Consider the following 16202-nt stretch of genomic DNA (forward strand, 5'->3'; position numbering starts at 1 on the left):
GGTGACAGAGGGAGATATTGTTTCAAAAAAAAAAGAAAAGAAAGAAAGTCAAGGGCTTTTGTATTAACAGCTGTATCGAATACTAACTGGTGAACTTAGGCAGATAACTTCCCTACAGCTCGTTTCCCTCTGTAAAATAAGTATTATAATGTAGTCCATAATATTTATTGTTACTATGCAAGAAGGATTGTGCTAGGCAAAAATACACAAAAAAATTAAGATGGAGAAAAAATGCGAACTCAGCCAAGATTTTTCTCAGGAACTTTGACCTTTTCTCTTGACCAGTTATGTAACTATGTAAAATGTGTTATGCATGTTCTTGGAAATTTTTTCGAGATAAGACAGGAAATACAAAAGTTTGTAACTCCGGAGTGAGTTCCTTACCCTTGTCAGTCAAACTAACCAATTATTCTGCTGATCTTAGATCTGGCCTCAGAACTTTAACAAAATTAATTAGGAAGTCACTACTGACATAAAGAAGTTGCTGTCCATACTGGAAGTGACATGGGAGGAGACAGTGGAGAGTGTGATGAAAATGAATGAGGTCGTTGTCAATAATGGCAGTGGGGGCAGACAACGATAAGGGGAGGTAGATACGTATGCCTGGTCATGTGGGGACCATCTTATTTCCTGGGTCACGGCTGGGTCTCTTTTCCCAGTTGTCAAACTGAAGGAGTCTCAACTGGGCCTGAGGAAGGGCAGTAGATGAGGTTTTAAGGAAGGTATACTCTGGGAAAACGTAAGGAAAAGTTGGGAAAGACTGAGGAAAGGAAGACTCATGTCAAAGTACTGTTTCCATTTTGCATATTGCCCCGGCTCTCTTTGATATAGCAGACCACACCCTTTCCTTACTTCCCTCTTCCACTTTTGGCTGAGACATATGGTGGCTGGTGTACAGAAGGGCCTGGGATTCCTCCTTTACTCAGTTTTGTTTTATGGTCATTTGCAGGCATCTTATTTTCTCTTACCAGATTGCAAACTCTTTGAAGGCAAGTATATTTATTAATGTAAATAATGGACATTAAATATTTTTGCAGTTGAGCTTGAATCTGTATGCCCCTCTGCATATAATGGCCTTGAATTCAAAGAATATACTTCTTCCTGTAAAACATATCCCCAGCCTTCCATAGTGCTGTCTCTCAAGTGGCACAACTAGGAGGTTCATCTAAATGGCAGTTTCCCCACACTCCCACCTGGTCTACAAAGAGCAACCACGGAGCTTTACAAACATGCAGGTGCTCCCCCTTACTGATGTTTCTCTCAATGCCTTAGTGAAGAGAGTGTCTTATGGGCCTTCTCATGGAACCGTGGAGGGGGAAGGGTGTGCCGGTAACACATGATACAGTTTAACATTCCTGTCTCCCTAAGTCCTTGGATTGCTTTCTCCACATGATGCCAGAAAAGCTTTGGCATCTCAGCTGTATTAAATGTAGGCTGCCTTTGAGTCCAAGTTTCAGTCAATAAGCCAATAAATTGTAAGAGCAACCTTCAGCTGCATAAGCTAACACATCAAATCTGGAATCTCTAGCAAGCACGAGCATAGCAGTCTGGCTCTATATTTTACCCTTCTTGGTCTAACACACCCTTAGGATGCACTCCCATACATATTCCCCGGACTTCTGCCTATATATTAGTAAAATCTTACAATTCTTTTGGAGTGTAAGCTAGTTCTTCCTGGGTCATAGTGTGTAGCTGTCCCTGTGGTACCCCACATCCTGCTGAGATGTAACTGTAGTTATAGGTCTAGTGGCGATAGCGAGTGGTTATGATAGGTCTTGCAAAGGAACATCCTCTTTTAGGAACTCTGCCCCAAGTGAGGTTATCACAGAGTTTTCAGGCAAAGAAAGGTTAGTCTCCAGAGGGCAAGCTACTTTCACTAATAGGCAAAGCTTAGAGAGACTTGGAGTTTCAAGATTGTCAGCATCATCTGGGTCCAAGGAGATGGCCTCATTCCAATTTTCATGTCTCCATTCTTTTCCAATCAATGGCCTATAATATATATATATATATATATATATATATATACACACATACACACACACACACATCTGTGTGTATATGTATATTACATATATACACATACATAGAGATGTGACTGTGAATTTAACTATTACTATAATTCAGCAATGCTTAAAATAAAATTTACGGGCCAGGCGTGGTGGCTTAAGCCTATAATCCCAGCACTTTGGGGGGCCGAGGCGGGTGGATCATGAGGTCAAGAGATCAAGACCATCCTGGTCAACCTGGTGAAACCCCGTCTCTACTAAAAATACAAAAAATTAGCTGGGCATGGTGGCGCGTGCCTGTAATCCCAGCTACTTAGGAGGCTGAGGCAGGAGAATTGCCTGAACCCAGGAGGTGGAGGTTGCGGTGAGCCGAGATCACTTCATTGCACTCCAGCCTGGGTAACAAGAGTGAAACTCCGTCTCAAAAAAAAAAAAATAAATAAAAAATAAAATAAAATTTACTGCTTTATTTTCAACAGTGTTACCACTATGTCTGCAAGAACTGAAAGGTTCTTTGTAGTTCTGGTCTTAGTCTGTGACTTGCTGAGCTGAGAGTTAAAAGACACTTATTCTATCTATAAGTGCTTAAGGGCACTCAGAAAGATCTATCCCATACCACCATCCTTATTGTCATCTAATTGTCAAATGCATCAACTGCTGAGGCAGTCACTTGCTTCAGCTGGCATGTCATCACAATCAACCACAGATGATAGTCTGATCAATTGTAATGCCCCTGAATGCCATACGGATTTCTAGCATCTCATTTTCCTCTGAGGAAAGGGAATGACCAAACCAATTCTTAAATTTTATCTTCATTGTCCATCTCCTGGGATCACTTCTGGTACCAATTTTGTATCAACCAGCATCCAACAATGAGACAGAAATCATACCATGTTTTGAACATGGAAGGTAAAGTGTAAAGAATTATCACTTACAGGCTGGGCATGGTGGTTCACACCTACAATCCTAGCACTTTGGGAGGTCAAGGCAAGCAGGTCACCTGAGGTCAGGAGTTCAAAACCAGCCTGACCAACATGGTGAAACCCTTTCTCTACTAAAAACACAAAAATTAGTCGGGTGTGGCAGCACATGTCTGTAATCCCAGCTACCGAGGGGCTGAGACAGGAGAATCGCTGGAACCTCGGAGATGGAGGCTGCAGTGAGCTGAGATTGTGCCACTGTACTCCAGCCTCGGTGACAGAGTGAGACTCTGTCTCGAAAGAAAAAAAAAAAAAAAGAGAATTATCACATGTAACAGAGAACAGAGTAATAAGGAGATGGCTAGTGAGAAGCAAAGCAAATTCTGAAGAATACAGGAGTAGCAGATATAGGGGTAAGCCACTGCCCTCAGGGACGAGAGACTCACTGATGAAGTTCAGTGACTGGGGCTCACTGAATGTCAGAGACATTTGCTGAGCACATGCGAAGCTGGCCAAGGGGTATGAGGGGAAGCCATTCATGGAGGGTGTGCTACCAGTGGTACTAGTGGTATTAGTGGTACTCCACTGCAAAGCCACTTGAAGGGTGCCAGGGGAAAGCTCTTCATAGCAGTTGCCTGCAAAGTTACCTGAGAGGGTTCCTGGAGAAGTTTTTCATGGGAAGTGCTACACACTGTTGGCTACTGGGCACTGCTGGAACTGGGTGCTACAGAAGCCAAATGTACTGTAAGAACCTGCCTACAGGAGCCCCCTACACTGCACAGATAAATTTCTTCTAGTGTCCTTCCAATGTTCTCCACTGACAAAGCTTTGTCATGCATGCTGGAAAGGGAGAACTTTTATAGAATTTATCTGTATCACAAAGCAGACAATGATGAGTATATTTGGAGCCTTGAGGGCATAATCTGGTAACTGGTTCAGTATCCCATTTCCTTTAACTGGTAAAACCTCAATAAGGACTGGATTTCATTGGGGCTCTGAAAGTCACTACACTCTGAAAGGCTCTTTGAGAAGCTGATACAAGCTATGGGCTCTCCTTTAGATAAATGCCATGTGTATACACACACACAGTACTATAGATAATTCAGGGGTATATGCATCTTGGCCATCTATCTCTGAACCCAGATTAAAAACTCCTAGGGTAGGCCAATGACTCTTCTCTGGGTTCAATTTAGTGATTGTTTTCTTAACTTTGTTTGAATGTAGTAGCAAATGTTTCTCCAAACTCTGTTAAACTATATTTGCTTTTTAGCAATAACGGCCATCATTTGAGAAACATAAAGTAGTGTTTGTATAGTTCTAAATTTGGAGGAGATTGGTGAAAGGCCTTTAGAAAGAGAGAATGCTGAATGCCAGCAGAAGGGCAAGCAACTGTGAAACAATCACAACACTGGTATTGGGATTTGAAATTGGATAGTAGTATATAGAAGGAAATATACCTTTAGTAAAGTACATTTGGTAAACTGGCCTCAAATACAAGACCAGTGGGTCTCATCTCCAGGTATTCATGTCCATATTTATTCTCTTCCCAAACTGACTCAGGGCTGGCCTATGTAACTGAAGAACACGATGCAGGTGATGGTATGTGATTTCCAAGACTACGTCGTAAAAGGCATTGCAGCTTTTGCATTGGTCTTTTAGATCTCTCATTCTGGAGGAATCCAGCTGCCATGTTTTGAGGATGCTCAGGCAGTCCTATAGAGAGGCCCACACGGGCAGGAACTGAGACTTCACACTAATAACCAGCACCAGCATGCCAGCCTTGTGAGACACCTGGAAAGTAAATCTTCCAGTCCCAATCAAGTCTCCAGATGACTGAATGCCACCTGACATCTTGACTGCAATGCCATAAGAGCCTCAAACCAGAACTCTCAGATAAGCTGCTCCCAAATTTCTGACCAACAGTTTTGGAGGCAATTTGTTTTACAGCAATAGACAACTAACACATACACTTAGGCAAAAACTCTCGGTGGGTGAACAATATAAGTGATTTGCCGTCTTTACCCCACTACTTCTCTGGTCACCTAAAACAGCCTCAGTGAGATGGTGCTTAGCTACAATATTCTCCAATTGCTATCCTAAATAAGTCGCTGGCAGTACCTAGAAGACTGATCTAGATGACCTCTAAGATGTTGCTGAAAACCTTTTCCTCCTGAATGTGTCTTGTTACCTGTGACCATCTCGAAGTAATAAAGTTCTGTGCAGTGGAAAGAGTATACGTTACACTGGAGACAGAACTCTATTTAAAACTTACTGTGTGCTTTTGGGCAAGATCTTGACCCTTTCTGAGCTTCACTATCTCTCAGGGCTGTTCTGAGAATTCATCAGATGACACATAATTCAAAACACCCATTTGGCATTTAATGAATGGTTTTGTTTCATTTCCTACAAGATGACTTATGATCAAACATCTGGGATGAATTACGATTTTTAAAGTGCAGTGTTGAAATGAGCTAATTTTCCTAGGCTTCCAGGGTAGGTTTTCATTTTTTAAAAACAATAAACTTGATTAAGATTTGATTAGATGCTTTGTGACACAGCCTCTTTAAAAAAAATGACAAGGATGGTGAAAGTGGAAATGAATGGATTCAGAAGCCAGATGGCCAACATCATCTCTGAAACTTGCAATCGCAAGATCATCACTTGACTAAAGTCTTTCCTTCCAAGACAGCTATCAAACAAACTCAAACTACACTATTCAACATAATGAAAGTACTTTAGCTTCCTGGAAGGTACTCCAAATTTCGGTAAGAAAAGCTCAATGACAAGCACTTTCTTTGAATTTTTAAAAGAACCTGGTATCTCACTGAATGAATCAATATGTTTTCTTCTTCTTCTTTTTTTTTTTTGAGATGGAGTCTCACTCTGTTGCCCAGGCTGGAGTGCAGTGGTGTGATCTCAGCTCACTGCAATCTCCGATTCCTGGGTTCAAGAAATTCTCCTGCCTCAGCCTACTGAGTAGCTGGGACTACAAGTGCGTGCCACCATGCCCAGCTAATTTTTGTATTTTTCGTAGAGACGGGGTTTCACCATGTTGGCCAGGTTTGTCTCGAACTTCTGACCTCAAGCGATCCACTTGCCTCGGCCTCCCAAAGTGCTGGGATTACAGGTGTAAACCACGTGTCCAGCTGCAATACGTGTTTTATAGCTATCCTCTTTTCCACCTCAAAGAAGAAGTGGAAGTAGACAAACATCCCATAAATAACATAGAAATCAATTTTTATTATTTACAAATAATTTTCTTCAAATTTACATTTTCTTTGTTAACAAAGAGAGCTACCTCACAGTCAGAAATCACTGAATTGCTAAACTTACTTAGTGTACTGAATAGTTAATATCATTAAAGCAGAGAAGTATATTTATTTTTAAATTTTTAATTTCCTTGGTTTTTTTGGGGGAACAGGTAGTAGTTACATAAATTCTTTAGTGATTTGTAAGATTTTGGCGCACCCATCACCCAAGCAGTATACACGGAAACTAATTTGTAGTCTTTTATCCCTTCCCTCCTTCCCTCCAAGTCCCCAAAGCCCATTGTATCATTCTTATGCCTTTGCATCTTCACAGCTTAGGGACTTATGAGAACATATGATATTTAGTTTTTCATTCCTCAGTTGAAGTATTATATTTATTATTAATGATCACGGCTCCTTTATTATCGATTACCTTGGTACTCTTGAGAATTCTTATTTTATCAGCTTTTTTATTTTTCTTTTGAGACTGAGTCTTGTTCTGTCGATCAGGCTGGAGTGCAGTGACACCATCTCAGCTCACTACTATCTCTGTATCCTGGGTTCAAGCAATTCTCCTGCCTCAGCCTCCCCAGTAGCTGGGATTACAGGCATGCACTACCACGCCTAGCTATTTTTTTGCATTTTTAGTAAAGATAGGTTTCACCATGTTGGCCAGGCTGGTCTCAAATTCCTGACCTCAGGTGATCCACCTGCCTCAGCCTCCCAAAGTGATGGGATTACAGGCGTGAGCCACCATGCCTGGCCTGGTCTGTCTTTAGTAACAAATGGTAACTGAGCTGGGCAACTGTTCTTTGACATTTCCAGTTCTTATCTGTTAACATGTACAGTGATTTAAACAGGCTGCTCTATGGACAGCCTCTCCGTAACTGCTGCTGTCTTCTATCTCCTCATTGGTAATTATTTTTCCTAGCCCAAATTCCAGGTCAAACACTGTCAATATTCTAGGGACCACCCTTGCATACACTGCTCTGTACACACACCTGTTTACACATGTTTTAACACAAGTGGGATATTTACATACTGTTGTTATCATGGCCAAGTTCAACAGCATCAAAAGCATTTTCAGGTACTTAATTCAAGTGGCTGTAAAGTTAAAAAAAAAAGTCATTTTTTTTTTTCTGATATAGTATCCTCTTTGTACCCATATATTTCAATTTCTTGATGTTCATTACAATTTTATTTACTTTTTATTATTTTTTGAGACAGAGTCACTTACATCCAGGCTGGAGTGCATGGTGCAGTCTCAGCTCACTGCAACCTCTGCCTTCTAGGTTCAGGCAATCCTCCCACCTCAGCCTCCAGAGTAGCTGGAACCACAGGCATGCACCACCACGCCTGACTGATTTCTGTATTTTTTGTAGAGGCAGGGTTTCTCCATGTTGCCCAGGCTGGTCTTGAACTTTTGAGCTCAAGCAATCTGCCTGCCTCAGCCTCCTGAAGTGCTAGGATTACGGGCAAGCCACTGCGCCCAGCCTTCATTACAATTTTAAATGTTTTACCCTATGTTAGCAAACCCCGTTTTAAACAGTATTCATCACTGTGAAATGCACATTCTGTCTTAATATTTATAATTAGGGTATCTTCATTAATAATGTACATTTCATAGTGCCAAACAACATTGCCACATCACTTCTAAAGGACTCCTGGAAGTCTGAGTCACATGCAGAACTGGGTGGTGAAAGTTGTGAAAACTTTGTGGCTTAAACAGGAATTGGATCAAAAACAAGAAGTCTTAGGGAAGACAGCCTAGGGCTTGTCTGGTGGCACAACAATGCCATCAAGTACCCAGCCTCTTGACATTTTTCTGCTCTGCCATCCTTGGCATGCAGGCCATTGTTCTCGTTTGTTGCTTCATGAGTTAACTATGCGTGCTGTGGCTCTTCACATTCCTCCAGGAAGGAAGACAGGTGTAGGGCAAAGATGAGCTCTGATTCGCAGAGCCTGTCCATCTAAACGCTTTCCTAGAAGCTTCAGTAGTAACTTCAGCTCTCAACTCATTGGCTACAAGTGTGAAATGGCTGCCCCTTGCTGCAAGGGAGTCTCAGAAAATAACTTTAGCGAGAATTAGTTTCATTAGCATGATTGGGTAGACAAAAAAGAGTCTGCTACAGGAAGCCAGTATCACAGCAAGTTGTTATTCTATGACTGGAAACTTCAATCTTAACTTCAGATGTGCAGTTGATAGAGTACAGCTAATATATGGTATGTTTTACCATGAAGAGCAAGGTAAGGGAGGGTAGGGTGTAAGAGATGCTGCTGCATTAGCAGTTGAGAGGAAGAATTTACCCTAGTCACAAATTCAGTGGTAGGTACTTCGAAGTCCTTCTGAAGCTAAGAAGGAAAGAGATCAGCTCGCAAAGCCCCCTATATTATCTATTCCTTAGTGGTAGTCGGGAGCTGTGAAAATGCACATCTAACAACCCTTAACTTACTATACAGACTCCTAAACCTCAGCAGAAACTGAAGCAAGGTCGGCTGTGGGCAATAGACTTAACCTTTCTTTCTTAAGTCTAAGTTACAAAACAGAAAATAATACTGTCATCCCTCATCTCCCACAGTACTGAACACGCAGTAGGTGCTCAATGAATACTTGTCGATTTTTGTGACGATGAAGGGGAATGAGATGGAAACTGACACTTGAGAGGCTGGCACAGGCGAGAACGGCGCTTTGCACTCATAGCTTATTTACTCATCAGCGTGCGGTAAGGTAGGCATTACTGTCCCCATTACAGAAGTCAACGGAGGCCCAGCAAGGACCGCCAGGGTCGCCCAGAAAGTAGAGGAAGACTTCAAGTTTAACCAAAAGCCTGTACTCCTTACTCATGTACCCCGCGGCTTCTCTGCCAAAGCTCCTGGCACCGTGCTTTGCAGACAGACGACGCTCAACACATTTTCAGAGTGTGGTTCAGCACCAGGAAGGACACCAACTTTTGCAGAGATGACTCTTGGGATGGAGAAAGGCTTCCTAAATCTTCAGGGTGCGGTCGAGACAGGGTAGGCCGGCGCCAGCGGAGGTAGTGGCTAGGCCTTAGGGCAGCTGGGGCCGAGGCCGAGCGAACGGCCAGGAGGGAGAGGCTCCGAGGAGCCTGACCTGCCGGTGGGCGAGGCAGCCCCCGGCTGCGAAGAGTGCCGGGCAGCCCGAGCGCGGCGGGTGGGGAGGGGCGGCGGCAAGACTGGCAGGGCCACGTGTAGGGGCGTGCCGCCGGTGACGCACTTCCGCCCCGCCTGTTCCGGCTTAAAGGGGCCCCAGCCCTTCCTCACAACAACAACAAAACCAGCGCGCCGGCGGCCGGCTCCACCGCTCTGGTCCCCGCCCTCCTGCCACCTGCAGTCGCCCCGGCCGCACCCGGCCCGGCCCTGCTTTGCGCCACCCTGAGCCGTCCGGCCTGAGGGGTCAGGCGGTGAGCCGGGCCGCGCCCGTCGGCCAACTTCCCTCACTGCCACCCGCGCCGCCTAGCGAGACCCGGGGCTGGGCCGTGCCCGCCGCGGCGCAGCAGGAAGGGAGCGGCTGCCGCGGAGAACGCCCCGCCGGACGGTGTGGCTGGCGGTCCTGCCCGGGCGCGGAGGGCGGCGGCGGCGGTCCCCGCGGCCTTCTTTCAGGTACCCCGGTCCCGACGGAGCGCCCTGAGCCGCCCAGCCCCTTCCCCGACCCGCACCGCGAGGCCGTGGCGTAGTGGCCTTGTTGCGTTTAAGCTTGGGGGTCGCGGCGGGACGGGGCGGTGACCCCGGGCCGGCCGTCGTGGCCTCACCCCTCCCACTCTTCCTTCTCATCGCTTCCTCCCTCCCCGCGACTGCCTGCACCGTCCGGAGCCCGGCGGAGCCCGGACCTGGCGGGGAGAGCTGCATCCACGGCTCGGCACCCAGACCCCGCCGCCGCCGCCGCCGCCGCCTCAGCCCATCCTGGGTACCGGCAATGGCCTTTGTATCGCCCAGTGCACTTGTGACTGACTCGGACACGGAATACTAAGACCTAATTTCTCTCCGCATCCCAGTCGCGCGGGCGGTGACCACCTCGGCTCTTTTGGGCTTCACTGCTGCTCCTCTTGACTCTGTCCGACTTTGGGGCACCATGGACCAAAGTGGGATGGAGATTCCTGTGACCCTCATCATTAAAGCACCGAATCAGAAATACAGTGACCAGACTATTAGCTGCTTCTTGAACTGGACCGTGGGGAAACTAAAAACGCATCTCTCAAACGTTTACCCTAGCAAACCAGTAAGTGTGCAAAAGCTGGGCGCAGCTGCTCTGACCAGCAGCTTTTCGTGCCGCGTACGCTCCTGTCTCCTGTTCCTCCCCCTCCAGTCTTGAATCACATACGTCTCTTTTGGTAGACCGCGAGGTATTTTGAGTTCTGAGGTGGTATCTCCTGAGTGTTCGAACCATCGTTAATATTTTCCTGATGAGATTCAGTTAATTAGTAAGAGGATACAGAAATATCAAGAGACTTAAAGAATTGGCAGGCAAGGCCAAGCGCGGTGGCTCACCCCTGTAATCCCAACACTTTGGGAGGCTGAGGCGGGCGGATCACGGTATCAGGAGTTCGAGACCAGCCTGATCAACATAGTGAAACCCCATTTCTACTAAAAATACAAAAATTAGCCGGGCTTAGTGGTGCGTGCCTATAATCCCAGAGGCTGAGGCAGGAGAATTGCTTGAAGCAGGGAGGCAGAGGTTGCGTGAGCAGAGATCTCGCCACTGCACTCCAGCCTGGGTGACAGAGCCGGAAACTCTGTCTGAAAAAAGAATTGGCAGGCATGGAAAAGGGACCATTTTCCTTGGACTTAAAGTCATCAACCTAATTCGCGAATGAAAGATGTATCCTTTGTTTTATAAAAAAGATAAAGCACTACAACACGTATCAGAACTTTTATTGCTTATTAGACTAAAATTCCATTTTACTTTAAGCACTTGGCCCAGAAATTTGAACAGAAGTTTAAGATAATTTTTTTTCCTGGAAGTATGTGGTCCCTATAAAAATTATACTTTCAGGATTACTATATATGATTCAAGGAGCAAAGAATTTTAAGTTGTAGATTCACTTTCACCAGCACCTCTTTCACATTTTTCTCCTGTAGAGGATACATGGACATTAATTGAAAAGAGGACTGCCCTCCACCCCGCCACCATATGGTGCATCCTTTTATTCTTCTCATATGGCTTTTCCACTCTTGTGTCCCATTCTATATCATATCTGGATATTGCAAAGATAATAAAATATAGATAGTAGAGCTCCATCTGTCCCCAAAGTCAGATTTGAAAGGACATAGTTGGTAATCAAAGAGTCTTGGAATAGTTTAGAAAAGAAGTGTACTGTCATGTAGAGTACTGTGTATGAAAGTGAGGCTTTCACATTCTCCATTGTATACGTTTTTTATTCTTGAATAAGTAGTGTTTAATTAATAAAACTTTTGTTTAAATGAAGAGGATTGGATTTTAGGGTGGGAAATACTTTTGGCATCAGGCACATTTAAGCATGGATCCGTTGGAAGGTAACTGCTTTCTACGCGTAACACTTGTTTTATGCATCTAAGTAAGGAAGACAGTCTGTATTACAATACTTATGAAGACTGTTTCAGTGTTGTAGTATTAAGTTTAGTTAGGCTTTTAGACTTGCAGAGAAACCACAGAAATAGGGCGGTTATTGCAAAAACAGGAGGTTTAGAAAAGCAATTCTTAGTTGGCATTAGCTGTGTTTGTCAGTACTTGGTGATACAAATATTTTTAGAAGGAGAGGAAAAAACCCCTGAGGAATTTAGGTACTTGAAACAAACTAGTTAGAGCTTCTATTTATTCACATCTTTCGTTTGAAAGTTAAGATTTACACAGGGAGTAACAATTTGTTTGAATATGTCTTGATTAAAAAGAATTCCTGTTGTATATGATTAAACATTTTTGGAAGTGGAAAGTAGGTTTTTAGGATAGTCAGTTGAAAGTCATAGACTTCCTTAATACTGTTCATAACAAATATTTGCTCTGGTATGTACATAGGTGGGAGCTTTATATTGTACTATGAAACCAAAAGGGACTTAGTCTGCAGTGTATAGACCAATTTATCACTTTTCTAAAGCTTTCCTTTTTAAAAAAGGCCCTGAGATGGAAGTGAAAAGCCTGTCTGCCTTATCTACCCCTGCGGAGGCCTGCTTCTGGGAGGAGGTCTGCCTGTGTAACACAGATCCCTAGTGGAAGATGTCAGTGCCCCTGTGCATAGTTAGCTGTCTGAGGATGAGATCTGTTGTAGAACTTCTCTCCTCCTTCCCAACCCGCCTGCCTCTTGTAGCCACATTCGAGACACTTTTGGAGGCTAAACCAAACACTATATAGCCTGTTAATGGCTAATGTGGCAAACTGTTTTTTCTCCTTTGGCAAGTTTTCGTTAAGTGAATTGTAATTATCTAACTTTCATTTCTAGGTTGAGAGTGGGTGGAGCTTGGGAGCGGGGATATGTGTGTTTATTGTCTTAAAACTTTTTTTTTTCTTGTTTGGCAAGTTTTCTTTAAGTGAATTGCATTTCTAGGTTGAGAGTGGGTGGAGCTTGGGAGTTGGGGGTATATGTGTTTATCGTCATAGAATTTCACCAAAAACTTTATATAGTTATTAGATTTAGTAAGTTTACATTCTCATCACATGAGAATTGATTTGAAGCATCACAGTTGTTGAGCAGCAGTTTAATGGTATTCCAGAGTCATAGGTAGTCCTCAGTGTAGGAATTGGAGTCTAAAAGTTTACTTTGTAAAGTCATTATTTAGAATTCAGAACAGTTTGCTATTAAGCAACATTATAAAGGAAGTTTAGGTTCTTCTGACCAACTGCAATGACTAAACATTGATTCTGTGTTTTCATATTTTAAGTGCTGTTATGTTTAACAGAGATAATTTCTGGTGCCTCTTCCTTGTACATATGCCTCCTTTGATTATCAGCGTGTGGACTTAGCAGAGTAGGGCTCCCGTGCCTTGTGGGAACAGGAGTGCCCCAGTAAGTACAAAGTTGATGGCTCTCATCAACATTGCTCTAATTGGATCTGATGGGTTAGGGGTAGGTGGAGGGCCTTTGTCCCTGGAAAACAAATGGGTGCTGCTAGAGGGGAAAGAATGGGAATTTGAGGTTGTTCTTTTAGGATCCTACAAGGATAGGTCATATGTGTACATGCTGTTAATGAAATTCTGGCTGAACTCTGTGAAGTTGTGAAATCTTAGGATCCTAGCTTCATGGTCACATATTGATTTCACTAATCACAGTCTCCGTATGGATATGTTAAATTCACTTCTCCCTTCCCTAGCAAACTTAGAACAAATGTACCCCTCCCATTCAAAGCACATTTTTTTTTTTGTTTGTTGTCACTGATTTATTTAACTAGAATTTTATTGGCCTAGGATTTGAATATTTATGCTAAGTGTGAAGATGATGGTAAGAGTCCTTTTCTTTTATGAAGCTCAGGTCCAGTGACATGTAATAAATAACTATAATAGTATGTGACTAATGTTATACAGGAGGGATGTTCTGTGAGCTACATAGGAGCACAGGAAAGGAGTGGTCAGCTTGAGTCAGGGTTTGGGGAATATGTCGCTGTTTCCAGAAAAGATTCATGGGGACATTTAAGTTTTCTTAAAGAGTTGATTACAGTTTTAAGCAGACAAGAATCAGAATCTGATAGCTTCCTTTAGAAGGAGAGGAAACATTAACTTCTTTTGGAGTTAAAGTTTGCACTGATGACTTGGTTTTATATTAGTGTATTAGTAATATAGTATTGGGGAAAACGATGACAGATCCTTAATGATCTATGAAGGGAAAGGTATTTTCTAGTTAACAATTTAGGCAGTTGACATATTTATGAAAATATTCACAAATTCATAATTAAAAACCTTGGATGTGGGCCAGGCGTGGTGGCTCATGCCTGTAATCCCAGCACTTTGGGAGGCCGAGGTGGGTGGATCATGAGGTCAAGAGATCGAGACCATCCTGGTCAACATGGTGAAACCCTGTCTCTACTAAAAATACAAAAAAATTAGCTGGGCATGGTGGCGCGTGCCTGTAATCCCAGTTACTCAGGAGGCTGAGGCAGGAGAATTGCCTGAACCCAGGAGGTGGAGGTTCTGGTGAGCCGAGATCGTGCCATTGCACTCCAGCCTGGGTAACAAGAGTGAAACTCGTGTCTCAAAAAAAAAAAAGAAAAAAAAAAAAAAAACCAACAAAACAAAACAAAAAAACCTTGGATGTGGAGTTGAACTCCTTTGGAGTTTAGTTAACTTTGAATAATACTGGTAACTAGTTTAGGACTTGGTTTAGGAACTGGGAAGTACATTAGTTTATATTAATAGACTATATAGATAATTTTGAGTTGTATTTTAGTGTGACAGTTGTCATCACTTAATGACTAGTTTTTCAGGTCCTGAAGTTGGCCTGCACTGTGGAGTAATTCTAAAATATAGGTAATTGCTGTTTGGTGTTCAAGATACTTGGCAAGGAGACCACTTTTACTTGAGTTTCAGACTTTAATCTGAGTTTAGACTTAGTTATTAGAGATGTAAATATCAAAGTGGTTGATAATAGATGGATCATCCTAGAGAAATTTTTAAATAATGTTAAAGATAGGAATATCTAAGTCCAGTAAGGTACCTTTATCATTCTCTTTTCTTACTATATCTGTTCTTATAAACAAGCAGTCACTAAGATGGACCTGACACACTCTGAATTCAATTTTGAAGGTAAACCTTTTTGGGACTTGCATGGTTTGGCTCTCCATTTTTCAGTCTTGGGGTCAAAATATGTCTTGATTGTGTCCTTCAGTTCTGGGTAGATTTCCTCTGTCTTTGCTGTTTGTGTTGTTAAACTAAAGCAGTCATTTTCATATCTAGCTCTCCTGATCAGCTAGGCAGGTTTGTGCTGTTTTTTTTTCAAACTGTTCCTTTACTCTCAGATTCTGTTAGAATTAAAGAAGCAAGAATAGAACCAATTGTGTATGTAGGTTCTGTTATGAGATTATGACATTTCATAACCAAATTGCCTGCAATCAGAAGTCTTATTTTCATTATTGGTGGGATAGCTTATATCATTTGAAATTTACATCTCTCAATTTTGTAATTTCCTATTACTTTACTTAGGCAGGACATTTAAAAAAGTCGACTTGCTTAACCACTTTGGAATTGTTGATTTAAAGGGGCTATAATCCATAAACAAAATGATTTTTGTTTTATAAAACTATTGTCTTATAAGATTTTAATACATTTAAGAGGGTTTCATGTCACCTGGGAATGTAGATCAAGATTTTAAAACCTCTTTTGAACAAAGAGTACTATCAAATTGAATGTGAAAGTTGATGAAAAACTGACTAAAAGTTTTGACTGACTGCTCACTGATGTTTTATTGCTTAATATTCTTTGTAGTCATATGTCTTTTTGGAAAATATAACATCATTATGAAGGTAATATTTTGTTTAATCATCAACGCTTTTCAGATAGGATTTTTGTATAACTTTTAGCCTAAGTTTCTTTTCTTAACATAATAAATTCTGCTTTGATTGTCTAGATGCTTTTATTTAACTGGTCTGACTTTAAATTGCCATTTACTAAGTGTTTGCCATTGGTACCAGGCATTTTAGTAAGTATTTGATATGATGTATCACATATATTCATCCTAGGCTTCTTATGATGTAAGCTTTATAATTAGCTCTACTTTTTATAGATGAAGAAACAGGCTTGGTGATTCTTTTTGCTTAGGTCAAACTCTAAGTAGTAGAATTAGAATTTGAACCCAGGTTGGATGTAGTGTACACATTATATATGATGGTCATAATAAGATGAAGAAAGGTGTTAGGGACTTGGCTATCTCAGTTTTATATTTGTAAACTAAAAAGAACCAGTTCAGCTATAGAAAGAATTGTTTATGTTTGGCTGGTTTGTTGTCTAAAGGCTTCAGATAAATGGATAACAGCCTTACTATTGTGCTAACATTTAGCTTAATGTGTGGTTATTTCTCTTTATTCTTTAAATTATAGGAAGGATATGGGTGC

General features: G+C 42.3%; 1 protein-coding gene across 3 annotated transcripts in view; it reads left to right on the forward strand.

Annotated features, from left to right (window-relative positions):
* Positions 1-9423: 9423 nt before the first annotated feature.
* The window catches only part of HERPUD2 (HERPUD family member 2), a 90140-nt gene continuing 83361 nt past the window's right edge, over positions 9424-16202 (forward strand). For all 3 annotated transcript variants that reach the window (XM_003930736.4, XM_010341303.3, XM_010341304.3), the window contains exon 1: positions 9424-10411. In XM_003930736.4, the coding sequence (XP_003930785.1) occupies positions 10265-10411 (147 nt within the window). In that variant the 5' untranslated portion in view covers positions 9424-10264. The remainder of the gene's footprint in view (positions 10412-16202) is intronic.

Source organism: Saimiri boliviensis, chromosome 10 (assembly GCF_048565385.1).
Source record: "Saimiri boliviensis isolate mSaiBol1 chromosome 10, mSaiBol1.pri, whole genome shotgun sequence".
Lineage (NCBI taxonomy): Eukaryota > Metazoa > Chordata > Mammalia > Primates > Cebidae > Saimiri > Saimiri boliviensis.